A 21,440-nucleotide genomic window follows, 5' to 3' on the forward strand; every position below is an offset into this window, starting at 1 on the left:
ATCCTCAAACAAAACAAAACAAACGATCGAACTGAAAGTTTCCTCAAGTTTTGTTTATTGTTTTCTTTTGTAGTCATAGGAAACGTGTTAATCAGTACAAACTGTCCATAGATTCGATCAGTTTCTTATTGACTTATTGATTTGCAGAATACAGGACAACAACAACAACAACATAATAATAATAATAATAATAATAATAATAATAATAATAATAATAATAATAATAATCTCAGCAACATATATGTGTGTGTACGTATGTATGTATGTATGTATGTACGTTGGTATGTATCGTTGGCAATAATCTGTTAATTAACAGAGAAGAAACCCATCTTATATAGATATTCCATCATCATTGAAAATAACACTGTCACATGTAGCACTGTGCTCTTCGAAAGAGAAGAAAAACAGTAAATCTGAATATTTCAATCTTTAAGCAGTGTTATTTACGACGAATAAATTTTCAAGGGAAATAATTCAGCCATGTATTTAGAGTGATCTCCCTTGTTAATTATGCCCACACAATCACCTGCTGACCTATTTCTGTGTATTTCATTAACGAGTGTTTACCGGTTGCTATGACTACCACTGTTTGTCTTAAAGCAACACAATCATCACATCACAACACAGTCGCACCTGGCACCTCGACATCAACATTACTTTACGATTATTAAGTCGAATGATGACAAGTTATCTCAAAGATTCTGTGGACCAAGAAAAATTACCATCGTTGTCTAACACGTGGAACGGTCATGCTGGGGCAACACTTACCCGCATATCTGCTGCTAGATCAACAGAAGACGCTCTGCCTTTTCGGAGTAATTCCACAAACGTGTTATCGAAAATGGACAGCCATTCCTTCAGGCCCCCATCTCCTTCACAAACAAGACGAAATATGCTTGACGTGAGTCCATATTTTTGTATTTCAAGTGTGTTCTTTTTCTTACTAAAATCAGGCCCAATTCTTGTAAATATCCTATGAACTTCGAAAAGCAATTTTGGGCTTCCATATTGATTTTGTCTCTTTTTTGCGCGTGTGAGTATGTGTGAAGGTTTATGGGTGGAAATCAAATCGATGTTTATCTCTCATGATTTTATCTTTAGTAACTATGGTTAACATGAACCGTCGATGAATGCAGACATAAATGTTTCACTCGGCCATACACGTACAAGTGATGGCATGTCTGTCCGTTATAAACATATTTCCTTCTTCCACGAGTCTTGAGTTTATAGCCTGAACAAGATTTCAGCCACTTAAGAAGATTATGTATTTTATGAATGGAAATGTAATAAAAATAATTATTTTTGGAGAGAACTTTTGTATTAGTAAATGTAAATAATATGTTAGCGAAATTGTAAACACTGAAAATAAAAAGAAAACTGGTTTTAAAAACAAGGAAAAAAGAGCTGGAAATAATACTTCACAAAATGACACTGTATTTAACTTTTTAGCATTCTTTCAGTATTGGTCTACAGAGTGTCGTTATAAGGAGACAATGTCATTCACTTCTTTTTTAGCCTAGACTCTTTACCTATGTCACGAGGGAAGGTTGTGTGGGTGAATGACATCGTGTACCAATAACGAAGGATTGCCAACTTTTTAAACTTCCAAATGCGATTAAATTCTAAATAATGACTGTTTTACCTTTGTGTTTGTTCTGTGAAATGGAAGCCGAGCTCCATTCAAGCCAAGTCCGTAATTTTGTTTTCATCTCTGATTATGATTATTATATTTCATTCATAACATTCATGGTCTTAGAAGAGAAAGTTCAAACACCTCGTTAAACATCATCCCTGGCACCGTGGGGGCTTTTAATAGAGTCCAGTCTGTTGCAAGTACCCAGGGTACTAGTGATGATGTTTGGGCCAAGTCTTTGCTTCGAGGATCTCTCTCTCGCTCCCCCCCCCCCCCCCCTCTCTCTCTCTCTCTCTCTCTCTCTCTCTCTCTCTCTCTTCTCTCGTCAGACGCTCCCTAAAGAAGTATGGGCACTGACATCCCTTCTGACTAAAAGGTAAACAAAAAAGACTCAATAGATTCCCTTATCCTGAGTTTCATCCACAATTGGAGAGGGACCAAGGGATTATGTATCCCCATATATGATAATTGCAACTGGGATATTTTGCAAATAATGCCACTGAAGGAGACCTGCAGGGCTTTATTTATACTGAAGGTCAGACATGTTGGTATCTCTGGTCTGAGAAGGTCCATAAAAGCTATGGGTCTGTGTCTTCATTGAGTGAAATAAAAAAAATATCAATATCCAGAAGTCCTTTTGACTTCATTACAACAGATCTAATTAGGTGGGTCTCTCAGGTAGGTGGGAGAGAGAGGTGGGGGTGGCAATTTGACACAAAGGAAACGAATTCCTAAACTAAGTAATATTGTAGGAGTGTTTATGGTGATGCTTTAGCTGAAGAATTATTTCAAATGTTTAGAAATATGTAGAATTGAAAATCAATAATTTTATATCTGAATTTATTGATCTCTCCTTCAATTTGAAAAAAAAATGCACCAATAAACATCATTAAACAGTGTATGCTGCTAAACTGTTAAATTAATTCGTTGTTTTCTGTCGCCTGTTCATGAGATGCCATTCAGGTGCTCCAGGGCCACAACACCATTCCTGGCAATGTTTACATTGTTCAAGAGTATCAGTTATTTTGGTAACATGGCAAATATTCAAGAGTAAATATTGAACAATTGTTTACTTAAAGGCTAGGAAAACATGATTGGTAAATTAATAAGTGGTTTGGTACCTTACAGTTCTTCATCCAAATCAAAAGAAGGTTTTCATTCTTCCATAAGTTATTTTCATGAGATGTTGTAGTATATTTTTGACATAGCTAGAAATCTGTAGATTTATATGAAATTGTAAATATGAAGTGTTGTTGATGTTGTTGTAGGGTCATTATACTAATAAGAAACACACACTGGTTCTTTTTCACTTCTTTTATTATTATTAGTCAACTAAAGGTGGTGAGATGCCATACAAAATGCTTAGTGGCATTTTGTCCGTCTATATTTGGAGTCCAAACTCTGCTGAAGTTAACTTTGTCTGTCATCCTTTTGGGTTTGATAAACTGAGTACCAGTGCCAGAAATTGAAACCATTATTATTAGTAAAGTAGTTAACCATTTTACTAATTGGTCGATTGTGTCGGTCAATCAATAAATCAGCTAGATTCATCAAAGTCCTTTTTCTGCTATTTGTAACTTCTTCAATGACATACATTCACTGCTTCAGCTCTGTTTGTCTCCTAATAATCAGATTCTATATTTATAATTTATGTGGATGTGAATAAGGATGTTGATGCTTTCCTTAAAATTATTAGTAATGCCTGCAAAATGAAAATCTCTAGCCAGGAATTAAAACTAAATATTAAAATCATTTCATCTCGGAAATATCTCATTTTTCAAAGTGTTTCAATAAAACTAATAACAAATACATAGTATCTATTCTATTTGGACGAATTTGAGCTTCCAGAACACAAAGTTTGTAAAACTGGTTAAGTTTCAACATTCTCCGTTGTGCTTTGATAAATAAGCAAACGTGGACACGAAAACTATTTTTTGAATTTGCTTTAGACTTCACTTACATTTCTAATCCTCACAATAGAAACAGAAATGCCACATCTACTACTATTATTGCTATTATTGTTATTATTATTATTATTATTATTATTATTATTATTATTATTATTGTTATTATTATTATTATTATTATTATTATTATTATTTGTAACCTTCGTCCTGTCTTTGTCCTTACATTGTTTTTAATTTATATTAGCCCTTGTGGCCAATAAAACAAGAATAAAAAAAAATTATTATTATTATTATTATTATTATTATTATTATTATTATTATTATTGTTATTATTGTTATTATTATTATTGAGTGAGAGAGCAGTGCATGCCATCAAAGTGACACTGGGGTAAAATATACGAAGCCCAGTATACCCATCATGACTACCCGTCTGATAAGGGTACACCAGGCACATGCATCACAGTCATATGTGCATGACATGGTGATCTCATATCAAGATAAACAGCGCATGACCTCGCAGGTGGGGCCCAGTTAGAATTTTTTTCAGGTCGAGTAGCCCACCTCACTCAAGATGTCCGTGAATAAGGGTTGTTTGAGGATGTTGAAAGAAACACCCATGTTTCCAAAGTTGAATTATCCAAACCGTAAAGAATTCCTGCTCATGATCAGAGATGCACATATCACCAGCCACCAAGGGACATGCTCAACTGGTTAAGGTCAAACAACTGACAAGCAAATCTGTGGTATTGAGCAGAATATTTGCTGTAGCCCATCTTTTATACCAAGACAAAACAACGTACATGATAACACTTCCAATCAATTAAGATCAGAAGCCATGAGAGCCACTGTCTGGTACTGCATCAGGGCATTTATTATTATTATTATTATTATTTTTATTATTATTATTATTATTATTATTATTACCTAACTCCCAAAAATCACTTATGTCTTCCTGGATAAACTGTCAATAAACTATAGCAAAATATCCTCCTTAAGTCTTTATAAAAGATTTGTACGAGATTGCGTTTGGAAAATAATTTAGTTTTCTAGCATGATCGTGAAAAAACATTCGAGCGAGGTCATAGCCAGTGTCAATGGACTGGCTCCTGTGCAGGTGGCCCGTAATAAACACCATTTGAGCATGGCTATTGCCAGTACTGCCTTACTGGCCCTCGTGCCTGTGGCATGTAAAAGCACCCACTACACTCTCGGAGTGGTTGGCATTAGGAAGGGCATCCAGCTGTAGAAACTTTGCCAGATCAGATTGGAGTCTGGTGTAGCCTTCTGGCTCACCAGTCCCCAGTCAAACCATCCAACCCATGTCAGCATGGAAGGTGGACGTTAAACGATGATGATGATGATGATATATAAACGAAACAAGCATATTCACATGGACAAGGATGATTACTAATGGGATCATATCGTTAATGACTGGACTGTTACTAATTAGATCACATTTTATATAAGGTATTTACATTTTACAATGAGTTACATGTTGATAGATTGTCACGATAAAGGTACTGATTAGTTAATCACATTAAAAGAGGAATTAAGCCTTTCATGACTTATAATAATCCATAAGACCAATTCTCAATCCTAGATTTTGTAGGATTAAGTAAGGAAGAAACAAGAAAATACAAGATTGGATACTATTCTATTTCAGCTACTGAAGAAACACCAGTGATATAAAGTTTTTAACCCACGGGTTCAATAACTTATCCATTTCACTTGTTAACTTTTAAAATTAATAATACTTACAATGTAATCGGTTTGTTGCCAACTCAATGTGGCAGTCCTAAGAAAGGGAAGAATGCTACTGCTATTTAGCCCCAGGAAACACCGTTTCTAGTTGGCTACTTGACACAAGTGTTCTGTGTCCTTAAGTTTTCAAACAAGAGAGATAAGCACCCCTACCTAACAAAGCCAGCATCCAGAGACTAGTTTCAGGGTTCATTATTTACATTATTTACATTATTTACATTTATCGAATATTTGTTCTCATCATTTTTGTTGTAAGCACAACATTTTGGCTGATATACCCTCCAGCCTTCATCAGGTGTCTTGGGGAAATTTCGAACCTGGGTTCTCATTCCTAAGTTATTTTTCGATGTTATTATTATTATTATTATTATTATTATTATTATTATTATTATTATTATTATTATTATTATTATTCAGGTCACTGCTTGGAATCGAGCTCAGAATCTTGGGGTTAGTAGCCCCATGCTCTTAACCACTACGCGATATGCCTGTCAAATGTAAATAATGTAAATAATGTACATAATTCCTCATCTCTTAAATATAGAACAATTTGAGGGTTGTTGCTCTTCATCATTCTGGAGTAGCTTGGCCTTGCTAGCTGTCGGTGCTAAATCACTGTTGAAAACTTATAGAATTTCAAATGAAATCAATTTATTTCAATATTTACAATATTGTGAGTTAATTTTTTTACTTTGTAACTAATGTTTGTTATTTTTGAAGTTGCATAAATGTTCTAAAAATGCATATTTCTAGTTGCAAGAGCAGCTGAAATCTTTCAAAGAAGAAATGGCAAAGAAGGACAATCTCATTCAACAATTGACGAGGTAAGTCCAATAGAAACTTATGCGACAGAAGAATTTGCTTGATGTACAATGTTAGATGTTTAGAAAGGTTCAGCTCAAGTGAGTTTAGCATGCAACCAATCCTGCAAGTCTATAATCAATACAGGGGATATCGTTACACACATGTTTAGGCATGTGATGTTTATCAATGATACGGGTCAAATTATATGAGATGTAGTTAGATGTTCCACATGGATGATGTGATTCACAAACTATTCAACCATGAAACGGAATTAGTTGTTGTCACAAAAACATTATTATCAAATTAATTAATTAGTTAATTTTACTACTTAGTTTTATTTTACTAAAATAACAGAAACAATTAACATCTGATCAAAAACGAATTCAGTATTGTAGAACAATATATATTTTTTTCAACATGTAAATACCGAGCAGTATATATAAAGGATAAAAATCTTTTAAGAGCAGAAAAATTTTCCGGCAACCAGCCATGAGGATCGAACTCACACCCTTCCTATATCCGGTTGGTGTGCTCTACCTTTTAAGCTAAACTGCCAACCAGTGAATTCTTCTGCAATTTTAGAAGTTATAAAGTCATCCAGAAACGATAGATGTCATATAGATTATGTCATATGTAAACAAACATTAGTTAGTTTTGAAGTGTTGAAATGTATTGTAGAACTTAGCTTGAAGGGTAGAGCACTCCAACCGGATATTGGAGGGGTGTGAATTCGATCCTCATGGTTGGTTGCTGGGTTAGGATTTTCTGCACTTAAAAGGATTTTATCCTTTACATATACTGTTCATTATTTATGTACTCTTTTACTTGTTGCAGTCATTTGACTGTGGCCATGCTGGAGCACTGCCTTTAGTCAAGCAAAGTGACCCAGGACTTACTTTTTGTAAGCCTAGTACTTATTCTATCGGTCTCTTTTGCTGAACCACTAGGTTACAGGGACATAAACACACCAGCATCGGTTGTCAAGCGATGTTGGGGGGACAAACACAGACACACAAACATATACACACACATACATATATATATATATATATATATATATATATATATATATATATATATATATATATATACAAATATACAACGGGCTTCTTTCAGTTTCCGTCTACCAAATCCACTCACAAGGGTTTGGTCGGCCCGAGGCTATAATAGAAGACACTTGCCCAAGGTGCCATGCAGTCGGACTGAACCCGGAACCATGTGGTTGGTAAGCAAGCTACTTACCACACAGCCACTCCTGCGCCTATGCACACAGCCACTCCTGCACCTATGCACACAGCCACTCCTGCACCTATGCACACAGCCACTCCTACACCTGTTGAAAAAAGTATATCTTTCTATTTGCTCTACAATACATTTCAAAAATAAACTTATGTTTGTTTACATATGATGAAATTCAGTATTATTTTTTTTATCAGTCATTAACGTCCAAACCTGATTGAATTTCAAACAATAGAATCATTAGATCACATATTATTTCAAATTGTTGCCCGAAAGTTACTTTTATGATTATTGTACTCCAGAGGCTACAATGATTGTGTGGTTATGGAACAGCTGGTCATGAGATCAAACCTTATTATTGCAAAGATAAGACTCAACTTGTTGGAAAAACCACTCCTTACACCATTCACAGCCAGGCAATAGAAGTAAAGGCTAAAAGCATTTAACTGTAAAATATCGCAATTTGAAACATGTAAGAAAACTGGCGGCAGCACCCCCCTCTCCATGAAAATTAAAATATAATGAGTAGAATATTTAATGAAGCAATATCTAATTAGCATTTCCAATTATTTTTTGTTTATCTTCTTCCAGTGTTGATGATGCTGCTCATGTATTAAAGTCTCCAAGTAAATATTTTGACTCTTATGTTGTAAGTAATATTCCATTTTCTCTAAGTGATTTATACCTAACGACATTAATTATTTAACTAAAGGCAATTACAAACTGCTTTTATTATTATACCAATAAGTTTAAAGTTATATTTCCGCCCTCTTTATATTAATGCTTTCACTCATTTACCATTATTTAGTTGAATCATTAACACCATTTATGTATTCTCTATCCTTCTGTTCTAGACTAGTAGTCTTTCACAGATTGAGCAACAGAAACTTGACCGAACACATTCAGAACTTGCCAACCTCCAAATCAAAAATGAGAAATTGGCATCTCAGGTACGGATACAACTTTATTTCAATGTCATGTAAAATTCAGAATCAAAGAAACCAGCGATGGTCATGGCAAATGGTGTTGGCACCATTTCAGGAAAGTCTGCTTGGTGCAGTTGCCATGTGGAGCATAGAACTTAAATGTCCTGGCACTGGACTCTCAGGTATTTACTTGTCTGCAGCTCAAGTGACAATTCCACTTTACTTTATCTGTCTTCCTTGCTCTCAGACAAAAGATAATGTCTGGCTGTGTGGTAAGTAGCTTGCTTACCAACCACATGGGGTCGATTTGCTCATCTAAGGGCAGTGCTCCAGCATAGCCACAGTCAAATGACTGAAACAAGTAAAAGAGTAAAAGAGTATCCAATGATTTAAGCCTAATTACATTCCGCAGCAACTGACCAAAATCTCTTGTTTGTTGTAATGTTCTCTTTTAGAACTGTAAGTTTTGAAAGTTCTTTTTTGCGAACGAATTGAGGCAAAGCTTAATAAGACTAGCATGATCAATTGTTTGTTACAGGGTCCTGATGGAATTGACTTTCAAATTACAACAATTTCTATTTACTCACTAAAATATTTAACAATTTTGTTACCCATCTGCCTAAGGTAGTTTCTGATTCAGAGTTGCAAAACACTTTATTTTAAAGTGTGCACATTTTAACTAACACCTTCCATGATTATATTATGTAAGAACGTTTTATTTAGTTCCAAACACCAACTTTATAATGATGAAAATTAAGATGGGAGTTCATTCCAGGCTGCTAAATAAGCAAAAAAAGGGGGAAATTTTCTTTTTAAAAATTGTGCTGTTATTGTATCATAATATAATCTGGTTGTTATCTGTTTTTATATCCAATAATACACATACAGTGATAAAGGTAAAGTCAGCTTAAAGTCGTATTACATAGAGTTTGTAATGTTTATTCGTTGTTTTCTGTCGCCTGTTCATGAGATGCCATTCAGGTGCTCCAGTGCCACAACACCATTCCTGGCAATGTTTACACTTGTTCAAGAGTATCAGTTATTTTGGATCTTTTTTAAAACGGGGGCCACATTTTTCATTAATGTTTTACGTAGTGTTTTTGGTACGGAAAGACTTTCAAACTTCGTATACTTATCTATTTTGTGTTATAGAACAGAAAAATATTTTTGTATTCGAATTTATTTCATGTAAAAAATTGTCTTATTTCGATAATTTCAACCAATCACTGACAAGTATTCAGTTGTTTATATTTACTCCTTTGGCTGATTAAGCCATAGCTTCGTTTTATTTGCTTTTTTCATTTTAAATTTGCTCTTTTCATTTTCTTTTTTTTTTCTTCGTTTTATTTTCTTTTTTCTTTTTAAATTTGCTGTTTTACCCTAACCCTAACCCTAACCCTAACCCTATCACCGATAGAATTGTTTCAGAATCGTTTGTTTGTGTAGTCAGCACTTAATGTATATTGGCTGAATGGACGTCAGTGATTGGTTGAAATTACAGAAATACGACAACTTTAACATGGAATAACTTAGGGATTTCTTTTTTTTTAAGACGACTAAGAGAAAAAGATGTTTTATACGACACATTCTACCAGTGTTCCAAGTTTCAAAGTGTTTCGTTAATGAAAAATGTGGCCCCCGTTTTAAAAAAGATCCGTTATTTTTGTATCATGGCAAATATTGAACAATTGTTTACTTAAAGGCTAGGAAAACATGATTGGTAAATTAATAAGTGATTTGGTATGTTACTTTGTATGCCAGAGTAATAAGTTCAGCAATGGTAGCACACACCTTGTTATAGCAACCACTAGTCACCAGTGTTAAACATATTTAGTTTACATCGCCCAATGTATAGATACATACTATCTATATGATGCTGCATTCAATTTTTACTCAGTTACGGGATTATGGAAGCCATGTGGATGAAAAGGATATGAAAATTAAAGAATTACAAAACCAACTGGACATTAGCAAAACTACAGAAAACAACTTATTGCAAACAATTCAGACTCTGAAGCAATCTTTTCAAGAACTGGAGAATCGCAGCAATAAGTTTGAGTCTGTTTCAAACAGAGCAGAAATTGCTATATCAACCTTTCAAAAAGATAACAGAGAACTCCAAGATAAGATTCTGGATCTTGAAGCAAGACTTCGGTAAGAATGATTATTGTTATTTTTATTATTTTTGTTTAGCCCCGAGTCTATCCTGATTTGGAAAATTCAAAGGCATTCCATCCATCACAGTCTGTTCTCCATTTTTTTTTTTTTTATCTTTCTGGTCAGTAGATGATATTTAATACTTTATTGCCCACAGGGTGCTAAACATAGAGGGGACAAACAAAGACAGACAAAGGGATTAAGTCGATTACATCGACCCCAGTGTGTAACTGGTACTTAATTGCTCCTGAAAGGATGAAAGGCAAAGTCGACCTTGGCAGAATTTGAACTCAGAACGTAACGGCAGACGAAATACTGCTAAGCATTTCGTCCCGCATGCTAACGATTCTGCCGGCTGGATGCCTTGATAATAATAATAATAATAATAATAATAATAATAATAATAATAATAATAATAATAATAATTTAAGAATGATCCCTGGTTTACCATCCATGCAGGAAGTGCAAAAGATTGTCTTAACCACTACGTCACACGTACTGAGAAGAGTATTGTCACTGTGAATTTTCTCTCACTTTTTTTCCCCTTTATTTTCTTTGTTTAATCTTTAATTTTTTATTTTTATTTCTACTCTCTGTCTTTCTTCCCATCTTACTCCCTTTGTCTTTGGTTGTCCCCTCTATGTTTAGCCCCCCGATGGGCAATAAAGAAATAAATTATTATTATTATTATTATTATTATTATTATTATTATTGTTATTATTATTATCATTATTATTATTATTGTTGTTGCCTTTTTGTCCTTTATATTATAGCAAGCAGCTAGATGAACGTGAACAAGCTGAATCTCAGAGTCAGAATTGGCAGATGAAGTTCAATGATCTTGTAACAAAGACCAACAGCATCCTTGGAAGCCAGGATGGTTCTCTGATATCTTACGATAATTTGGAACCATTCTATGCCAAGGTACTCTTTAAAGAAAATTTGTTGCACCTGATTTTCTTCATAACTTATCTGTTATTTTGGACATTGATGTAACACCTGGATACATGTGTGGTTGGGAAATTTACGTTTGAAATGATGTTGTTCCAGTTTCAATCTGAGTGTGTAGCACCAGAGACATGTGTCTTCCACCATAGTCTATGGTCAACCAAAGTTTTTATATTTTAAGCTCAAACCTGGCCCAGGTCATCTTTGGTTTCTGTCAATCCAGTCAATAAAAACACCAGTTCAATTTACTTGTGCATATTCCTCAAAGTCCCAATATGTGTACCCTTGGATATATTAGAGATCCTTATTGTTGAGGGCAGAAGCATGGGAGATTCATTGGGGAATATATTTTAACATATTCATTGGATAATACGTTTTAACATATTTTCTTCAGCTCTTCACAATCTGGATTCATATTCCACTAAGATCAACTTTACATTTTATTTTGTCAAGGTTGATAAGACAGAGAGTTCCAGAAAGTTCCAGAGAGTTAGTGTTCTCCGGAAGGTAGAACTGAGCAAAATGGTTTAATACAGGGTGAGGCAGAAAAACCTCCCATATTTTATGCATCCATCGATGTAGCACTGGGAAGGTTAAACAGATTTTAATGATGTCTTCATGTAGCTCACAGATTACCATTTTCTTTTATACATTTCCACCATGATTTGAACTGGTATATACCATATATTTGTTGTTGAAACGTTTGTCAACCTGTAGAATGTCAGAGTCGTTTTCTGCACCCTGCGTGACAGGCCTGGGTGTTGGATGTGGACCAAAACATTATAGCAGTGATATAATGAGGAGAGAAGGGTATGTTAGGGGTGCTTGAGTAGAGATTGTATCAACTAAGTTGTCTAGATGAAGTTGTTCAGGTAGCATTAGAAAAGGTGAAGTGAGGAGGCTGTATGTCTTAGGTGCAGAGGGTGTAGGTAGGTTAGTGGTGAGTGAGTGTTTTGTAATCAGATGGTAGACCTTCTAAGGTGCAGTCTGGGATGTGTGTGTGTGTAAGTGTGAATGTGTATGTGTGTGTTTGTGGGTGTGATTGCATGTGTGTGTGTGTGTTTTTGTGTGTGTTTTTGTGTGTGTGTGTTTATGTGTGTGTGTATTTGTGTGTGTGTGTGTTTTTGTGTGTGTGTTTGTGCGTGTGTGTGTCTGTGTGTGTGCTCTACACCCACCCACCCACTGATGTAAGAACAGTAAAGCATTTTGCATTTTATTCCAATTTTTCCTTTTTGTGAAAAAGCTTTCAGATACTTTTCAAGAGAACGCAATGCTTCGTGGGAAGTTGATTACATTGACTGAAATGTTGAACAACAGTGAAATGGAAAGTAAAGCAAGCCGGGAGACTATCATGAGACTGGTTTCCGAAGTTGGCCGAGAACAAAAGACGTCTTCTCATAATTCCTATGAACTGAATTGTCTAAAAATGGTAAAGAATTTTATGCTTCCTTTTGTTATGGATTGGTAAAATCTGTAGAGCAGGGTTTCTCAACCTTTTTACCCTTATGTCACCCTTAAAATAAATTACATGTCTCAAGGAACCCTTGCACAAAAAAAAAATTATATACCCTGTCTTTCTCACATTTTTTCATTGTAGTTTACATAGTAATTATCATATATATATATATATATATATATATATATATATATATATATATATATATATATATATATATAAACATATAATTGTTGGCAATTTTTTTTATTTACCTCCGTCTTCCTTTTCTATTGGACTTTACTCTGTTTCTGAAGAAGAGCTTTGCTCAAAACGTTAAACCATCTTTCCTTCCCTGAGCATTTGCTAATACCTTACATGTACCGCGTCCTTGCATTGTTGATTTTCTGTGTTTGTCCTTCATTTTTTGGGATTTACTATATATATATCAGTGCCCCGGGTGAGGTATGTATGTATATCGTGATGGCACCACCTTTCGAGCGTGATCGTTACCAGCGTCGCCTTCCTGGCACTTGTGCCGGTGGCACATGGAAAGTCATTCGAGCGAGATCATTGCCAGTGCTGCTGGACGGGCTCCTGTGCAGGTGGCATGTAAAATACACCATTTTGAGCATGGCCATTGCCAGTACCGTGTGACTGGCAATCGTGCCGGTGGCATGTAAAAGCACCCACTACACTCTCTGAGTGGTTGGCGTTAGGAAGGGCATCCAGCTGTAGAAACGCTGCCAAATCAGATTAGAGCCTGGTGTAGCCATGTGGTTCACCAGTCCTCAGTCAAATCATCTAACCCATGCTAGCATGGAAAGCGGACGTTAAACGATGATGATGATATATACTCACCTTTGTTTCTCTCCTTGTTTCTTTCTGTGGAAGAGCGTAGGCTCGAAATGTTAAAGACATTTTCAATTCCCAAGCATTAAACTAATACATGTATTTGTTTTCTACACCACCTGTTTTCGTCTGTTGTTTTTTGTGAATTCTCCATATATATATATATATATATATATATATATATATATATATATATATATATATATATTTATATATATATACATACATATATATATATATGGTTGTTATATTTTTTTGATAACATAATAGGTTAAATAGGATGATGTCTATATTCCAATATTACAATAACCAATATGTTGTGCATGCATAGTAATATTACAATCATGAAATTAGCATTAGCTTATCTCACTCTTTCTCACGGAAACCCCTAGGAACCTTTTGCAGAACCCTAGGGATCCAGGGAACCTTGGTTGAGAAACGCTGCTGTAGAGCATTGGAAAAAATATTTCTAACAGTATTTAGTTGCATGCTGAGTTCAAATTCAGTTGAGTCTAACTTTACCTTTCATTATGGGGGTGGAATCAATAAAATATGTATCTGTCATATACTGGGGTCATTAACTGTCATCCTTTCTCGAATAATAAAAATTTGTATCCTTTGTCTCTTTAGATAATAATAAAGGCAGAAGATTGGTGGAATCCTTATAATGCCTTGTGGTATTTGTTCCACTTCTTTATGTTTTGAGTTCAAATCCCACTGATATTAGCTTGGCATTTCTTCTTTCCTGGGTTGTTAAGATACAATGCCAATCAAATTATGATGATTGATACAATTGGATTATAGACCTTGTGCTTTTTGTTAAAAATCATCATCATCATCATCATTATTATCAAGGTGTCAAGCTGGCAGAATCGTTAGCACACCGAGCGAAATGCTTGACAGTATTTCGTCTGTCTTTACGTTCTGAGTTCAAATTCCACTGAGGTCAACTTTGCCTTTCATCCTTTCGGGGTTGATGAATTAAGTACCAGTTGCATACTGAGGTCGATCTAATCGAGTGGCCCTCTCCCCCAAAATTTCAGACCTTGTGACTAGAGTAGGAAAAAAAAAATTATTATTATTATTATTATTATTATTATTATTATTATTATTATTAAGGTGGTGAGCTGGCAGAATTGTTAGTGTGCCAGACGAAATGCTTCATGGTATTTTGCCTGTCGGTACGTTGTGAGTTCAAATTCCTCCGAGGTTGATTTGGCCTGTCATCCTTTTGGGGTCAATAAATTAAGTACCAGTTGCGTACTGGGGTCGATGTATTCAACTTAATCCCTTCCCCCAAAATTTGAGACCTTGTACTTCCAGTAGAAAGCATCCTTCTTCTTCTTCTTCTTCTTCTTCTTCTTCTTCTTCTTCTTCTTCTTCTTCTTCTCCTTCTCCTTCTTCTTCTTCTTCTTCTCCTTCTTCTTCTTCTTCTTCTCCTTCTCCTTCTTCTTCTTCTTTTTCTTCTTCTTCTCCTTCTCCTTCTTCTTCTTCTTATCATCATCATCATTATCATTATTATTGCAACATGGAAGATGTTTAGAAGGCATTTAAGCCATTTATTATTATTATCATTATCATCATTATTCCGTTCTGTTTATCTTCAAATTATGTTCCTTATTTTTTTATAAATGTATTTCTATTTTGTTTTTGTCTGGGACCTCAAAAGGAACGTGATAATGCCCTTGATATCAAAAAGAATGCAGAGAGAGAAGTGAGCCATCTGAAGGAACAAGTGTTGAGTTGTCAAAGAGCTCTGGACAGTTGCCAGAATGAGTTAAAACTTCGAGAAAACCAAATGTCATTGATGAACCGTGACGTGAGAGAGTCTGGACAGAGCATGAAGACCACACAATCTCAACTGTTATTATTGAGGGAACAAATTGCTACAATCCTCACTGACCACTATAATGTTGTACAGGCAACTGATGAGGACATCAAACAAAGATGCCAGCAGCTGATGTTTAAAAACCAAGAGTATGGCAATGTAAGGAGTTATTTATATACACATATATGTATGTATGTACATACACGTATGCATACATACATACATACATATATGCACATGCATACATATGTACATTCAAACATACGTACATAGACATACACACAAACATACATATGTACATACCTATGTACGTACATATATACATACGTGCATACACACAAACATACATACACACACACACAAACATACATACATACACACACGTACACACACACACAGACAAAACCATATACATACATGCATGCATACATACTTACACAAACACACACACACACACACTCATACACACACATACATACATGCACACACACACACACACACTTTCTCTCTCTCTCTCATACACGCACACACACACACACACATGTTATCTTTATTCGTACTGGTATATGTACACATGCACACGCATATCATGATGTTTAGATGCTATATAAGAATATTAGCTCTCAACAGCAGTTTCCAATATATTTTTTCCCATGATTCCATTTTCATTTGATCCCATGTCATTCAATGCCATTTTTCATTCCTCTTCTGCTGATTTCTGCCGTGTGATCCTTGGACATTCTGCCTTCCTTTTCTCTCTGGGTTCCAATCTAAGGCTTGTCTTGCAAAACATCTAATTTTCTTAATATATGGCCTAACCATCTTCTCTTACACTTTGCTGATGTTTTCTTCTCTGCTTCCAGATGCAGACACAATACTTCTCAGATACATAAAACGATTCTCTTCGTTTAAATGATTTTTAATATGAACAGAGCTAGGGTTCCTCTCAAAATTGCTGGCTTCTTGGTATTTAAAATAGAAACCATTTTGTTAAATCTGCTTTATATACCAAACACTTTTTAGTAGAGTGTGTGAGGAGTTTTTTCATTGAGTATGGGTGGGACACACAGCACTTCTAGAACTCAGTTTCGCTAATGTGGGCAGGTCTTCTCAAGAACTTCATATTGCCAGACATCTCAGTCCATGGTCATTTCCTCCATGGAACCCAACATCCTGAGATCAGTCCTTACCACTTCATCCAACGTCTGCCTGGGTCTCCCTCTTCTGTGGGTACCATTCACTTTCAGTGACAAGCACTTCTTTATGCAGTTGTCCTCATTCATATGCATCACATGTCCAAACCAATGTAATCTTCTCTCTTGCATGCTATATTTGATTCCTCTTATGCCCAACACACACACACACACATATATTATACGCACACACACACACACACACACACATATATATTATACACACACACACACACGATAGACTTTTTAGTTTCTGTCTATCAAACCAACCCACAAGACTTGTGAGCCTGGAGCTACAGCAGAAGACATTTACCCAAGGTGCCATGCTGTGAGATTGAACCTGCAACTATGTGGTTGGGAAGCCAGCTGCTTAAATACACAATTACACACACACACACATATAGACAAACATGTATATCATGTTGTAAAGACTCTTAGCTGTCATTTTGTTTGTTCCGTTACTTTTTTAGCAAATCAATTTCTGTGAGAAAGAAATAAAGAAACTTCTGGATCAATTAGAAAGCCAACATGATCTTCATCAGACGGCAATAAAACAGTTAAAACTCACTGAAATTAAATGTGCTGATTTAGAAGAGAAGCTATATAAAAATGAAGAAGAACTGGCTACAGGGGACATACTTCGTTCAAGTTATAAAACAAGCAAAGAAAAGGTGATTATTAAGGAGTTTAAAAATTTTTTTCCTTTCTTAAGAATTGTTTTTTGGTTGAAATTTACAAAATATTCCAAAACATTTCTCGTCTTGATTTTATAGTATATGAAATGTCTTGAAGAACTTTCTGAAATCATGAAAATGGATACAATAACTAAAGATACAGGATTTGATTTGACCATCGATGCTATCTTGGCACGAGCCGAACAACTGGTGAAGCTAGAATCCACTGCTTTGGCTGAACGAAGTACTCAAGTTTATGGTCAACAAAAGAAACTGAAAGCTTTGAAGGAACAACTTACAAGTAAAGATTTACATTTGGATCTCTTGAGAAAGAAGATTTCAAACCTGGAAGAGCTTTTACATGGCAGATCAGATTTAGAGAAAGAAAGGGATTCTGAGAGCATGAGAGTACGAAAATTGGAAAAAGTCATTGAAAAATATAAAGCACAACTAAAGGAATCGATATCAGAAAAAACTGACTTGAAGGCTCGCCTCTTAGAATCCAGTGATTTGAAGGTAAAAAAAGCAAAGTTATTTCTCATGGTGAGAATAGGTGAGGTGATAGAGAAGCTTGGGCTGGGTGAGTGGGGAGGATGAGGTTACTGTAGCAAAGGAATATAGCAGGGGTTGCAGTAGATATGTGAAGGCATTGAGGGTGATAGTAGGCAAGCAGGGTATTGAATTAGTGGTTCGGCAAAAGAGACTGATAGAATAAGTACTAGGCTTACAAAGAATAAGTCCTTGGATCAATTTGCTTGACTAAAAGTGGTGCTCCAGCATGGCCGCAGTCAGATGACTGAAACAAGTAAAAGAATAAAAGAATAAAAGAAGGTATTTATTAAACATTTCATATCAATAATAAATGTATATTTATTATTAATAAACTCTTGTGTATGAATATAAAAACTGCATCCCTCTACCAAGCCATGTTGAGCCAGTGTAGATAAGCCAGAGTAGATAAGCCAGAGTAGATAAGCCAGAGTAGATAAGCCAGAGACAGGTTTGATAAGCCAGAGTAAGCTTATTAATCCTGAATGATCTCAAACTCAAATTCATGGCCTGCATATTAAACTATGGTTGATGGGAAGAGAATGCTGAGATCCTCATCCTGAAGTAGATTGTACATGGACAATCCAACCCAATCCAAAATATATTGAACACATGCAGTGGCACATGAAAAGACATTCAAGCGAGATCGTTGCCAGTGCCGCTGGACTGGCTTCTGTGCAGGTGGCACGTAAAATACACCATTTTGAGCGTGGCCATTGCCAGTACCACCTGACTGGCCTTCGTGCCACTCTCGGAGTGGTTGGCGTTAGGAAGGGAATCCAGCTGTAGAAATCCTGCCAAATCAGATTGGAGCCTGGTGTAACCACCTGGTGTAACCACCTGGTTCACTAGTCCTCAGTCGAATCGTCCAACCCATGATAGCATGGAAAGCGGATGTTAAACGATGATGATGATGAGGATGATTCATTATTAATGAATACATATATAATATATATATTAGATCAGAAGTTGTTGGTTTTCCTTTTCTCTTTTCTCCCTAAAAGGTTCATTCCTTAGAACAGGAGAAAGATTTGGAAGAACTTGCTAAAGAGGTGGAAGAACTGAAAAAGATACGACTAAAACAAGCTCAAAGAATCTCCTGTCTTGAAGTAAAATGTAAATCCCAAGAAGAAGACAAGAAAGATAAATGCACATCATCTCAGAATACAATTCACTCCCTGTCCAGTGAACTTCACACAACCAAGAATGCATTAACAGCTATCACAAACAGAGAGAAACAGGTAAGGATCATCTTACAAGTTTTGAATGGTGAAAATGGATGCCATTTAGGTAAATAGGTTTTGGTACACAATGTTTAAGGAAGTGATCTCTGTCCAGAACTATTTTGTTGTTATTTCAGTTCACTTATATCATGAATGCTGTTGTGTAAGACATAAACAGCACCCCACCCCTACTCACTTAACCCTTTTGTTACCATATTTCTGTTGAGATGCTCTGTGTTTCTTTCAATTAATTTAAAATATAACAAAGAATTTAGTAAAATAACTTAGTTATCATTAAGCTAGTGTTAGGAACATAAATTGTGACTAAGGTTTGTTTGGTGGAAGATTTTAATCCCAAACTTATGAAAACAAGACATTTGTACTCAGAGCCAGTTTCAGCCAGGTTGGTATCGAAAGGGTTAAGAATTGTTTCTCTATTATATATTTTAACCTTTTCATTACCATATTTCTGTTGAGATGCTCTGTGTTTCTTTCAATTAATTTTAAATATAACAAAGAATTTAGTAAAAGAACTTAGTAAAATATCATTCAGCAAGTGTTAGGAACATAAATTGTGACTAAGGATTGGTGGAAGATTTTAATTCAAAATTTATGAAAACAAGACATTTGTATTACTGAGCCAGAGCTGGTTTCAGTTGGGTTGGGTTGGTATCAAAAGGGTTAACACACCCTTGCCTTGTGCTTCTGACTGAAATCAATAAACGTTAATTGTTTAAAAGCATTTGTTCAATTTCCTATATTTGCTGTCAGATGATAAGAGAGACAGAAATAGATTTCAAGAAAGGAAATGTGTTTTCCAACTAAAATTATTGTAACAAATCATTTGACAGTTGATCGTGTGATGAATTGTTCATTTCTCAGAAAAAGCTGTCTTTTGATCTCAACTTGTAACACATTTATCAGAAAGGCTTTCCTCTCCATGCTCTCTACATATACTGTGTTTCACATTGAGATTGTGGGATGCAAAGACAAGAACTAACCACTTCCAGTCTTTATTCTGGCAATGAATGCACCTCAACAATAAACCAGAATGTTACTAAGAAGACCTAGTGTACACGCAGTGAACATAGTTAACAAAAGTGTTACATGTAGTAAACATAGCTCACTCAATCTATCAGTGGTTCCAAAACACATAGTTAACCAGAAAGTTACTGAGACCAAACATGGCAGGAGTGACTGTGTAGTAAGAAACTTGCTTCCCAACCACATGCTTCTGGGTTCAGTCCCACCACTTGGCATCTTGGGCAAGTATCTTTTACTATAGCCTCGAGCCTTGAGAGTGGGTTTGGTAGACAGAAACTGAAAGAAGCCTGTCGTAATATATTTATATATATATATATATATATATATATATATATATATATTTATATATATATATATATATATATGTATATATATATGTATGTATGTGTGTGTGTGTATCTGTGTTTGTCCACCTACCATCGCTTGACAACTGATGTTGCTGTGTTTACGTCTCTGTCGCTTAGTGGTTTGGCAAAAAGAGACTGATAGAATAAGTACTAGGCTTACAAGGAATAAGTCCTCGGATCGATTTCTTAAACTAAAGGCGGTGCTCCAGCATGGCCACAGTCAAATGACTGAAACGAGTAAAAGAATAAAAGAATACAATGGACATAAGCACTTTCATACTAATACATCTATTTCTTTATTTTCCCACCATTTATTTCCAGTTGTTGGATTTCCGTAACGTGATCGGCCGTATGTTGGGTCTTGACTTGACTACTTTGGCAATTCCTGACTATGAAATTATTTCCAGACTGGAGAAGTTGATTCAGTCACATCACATGATTGCCATGCCACACATGTCTCTTGCTCAACTGGAAGATGGATTCGTCAGTGGTTATGAAGAAGCTGTACAAAACAGGGAAAAGAGAACGCAAACTGCCGGGGCGTATGCAAGAAGATGGATGGACCAAAGACGGCGACGACCCAGAGCTCGATCTGTGTCACCAGTTCAAGTGAAAAGAGATCCACGTTCTTACTAACACACTTCAGACATTTAACCAAGGCAATCATTCGTTACACAGTCTAGACATTTTTTTTTCTGGTCCAACTTAATAATGATACCTGTTTTCCTATTTTTCTCATCTTGGTTGAGTTACTGACAGCATTTTCATTGTTGTTGCCCTCCAACCGTCACCAAGTGATATTAAGATGATAGTCCTTGGAGTATCACATTCAAATAACAAATTAGAAAATATACCAGTCAAACTATTGGGTCAGTAACGTATCTAAGTTGAGGAAAATAGTTAAAAAAGAACCAAAGAAA

The 21,440-nt window shown here is 35.5% G+C and overlaps 1 protein-coding gene across 1 annotated transcript; it reads left to right on the forward strand.

The window, feature by feature from the left end:
- The first annotated feature begins 561 nt into the window (after nt 1-561).
- On the forward strand, nt 562-21,440 carry LOC106873761 (coiled-coil domain-containing protein 170). The gene is made up of 12 exons (XM_014921262.3): nt 562-901; nt 6,055-6,125; nt 7,936-7,993; nt 8,199-8,294; nt 10,168-10,424; nt 11,201-11,351; nt 12,619-12,804; nt 15,332-15,649; nt 17,154-17,354; nt 17,457-17,873; nt 18,911-19,147; nt 20,842-21,440. The coding sequence occupies exons 1-12, from the start codon at nt 677-679 to the stop codon at nt 21,154-21,156; spliced, it is 2,532 nt and encodes an 843-aa protein (XP_014776748.1). The 5' UTR covers nt 562-676; the 3' UTR covers nt 21,157-21,440.

This window comes from Octopus bimaculoides, chromosome 6, assembly GCF_046866305.1.
Source record: "Octopus bimaculoides isolate indiv1 chromosome 6, ASM4686630v1, whole genome shotgun sequence".
NCBI lineage: Eukaryota > Metazoa > Mollusca > Cephalopoda > Octopoda > Octopodidae > Octopus > Octopus bimaculoides.

What these genes read in the sequence shown, in the direction of transcription:
- LOC106873761 (XM_014921262.3), top strand. Translation starts at nt 677, where the DNA reads ATGATGACAAGTTATCTCAAAGATTCTGTGGACCAAGAAAAATTACCA. An exon ending in AACTGAATTGTCTAAAAATG is followed by an intron (nt 12,805 to 15,331) that starts GTAAAGAATTTT and finishes GGACCTCAAAAG; the next exon opens with GAACGTGATAATGCCCTTGA. An exon ending in ATAAAACAAGCAAAGAAAAG is followed by an intron (nt 17,355 to 17,456) that starts GTGATTATTAAG and finishes TTGATTTTATAG; the next exon opens with TATATGAAATGTCTTGAAGA.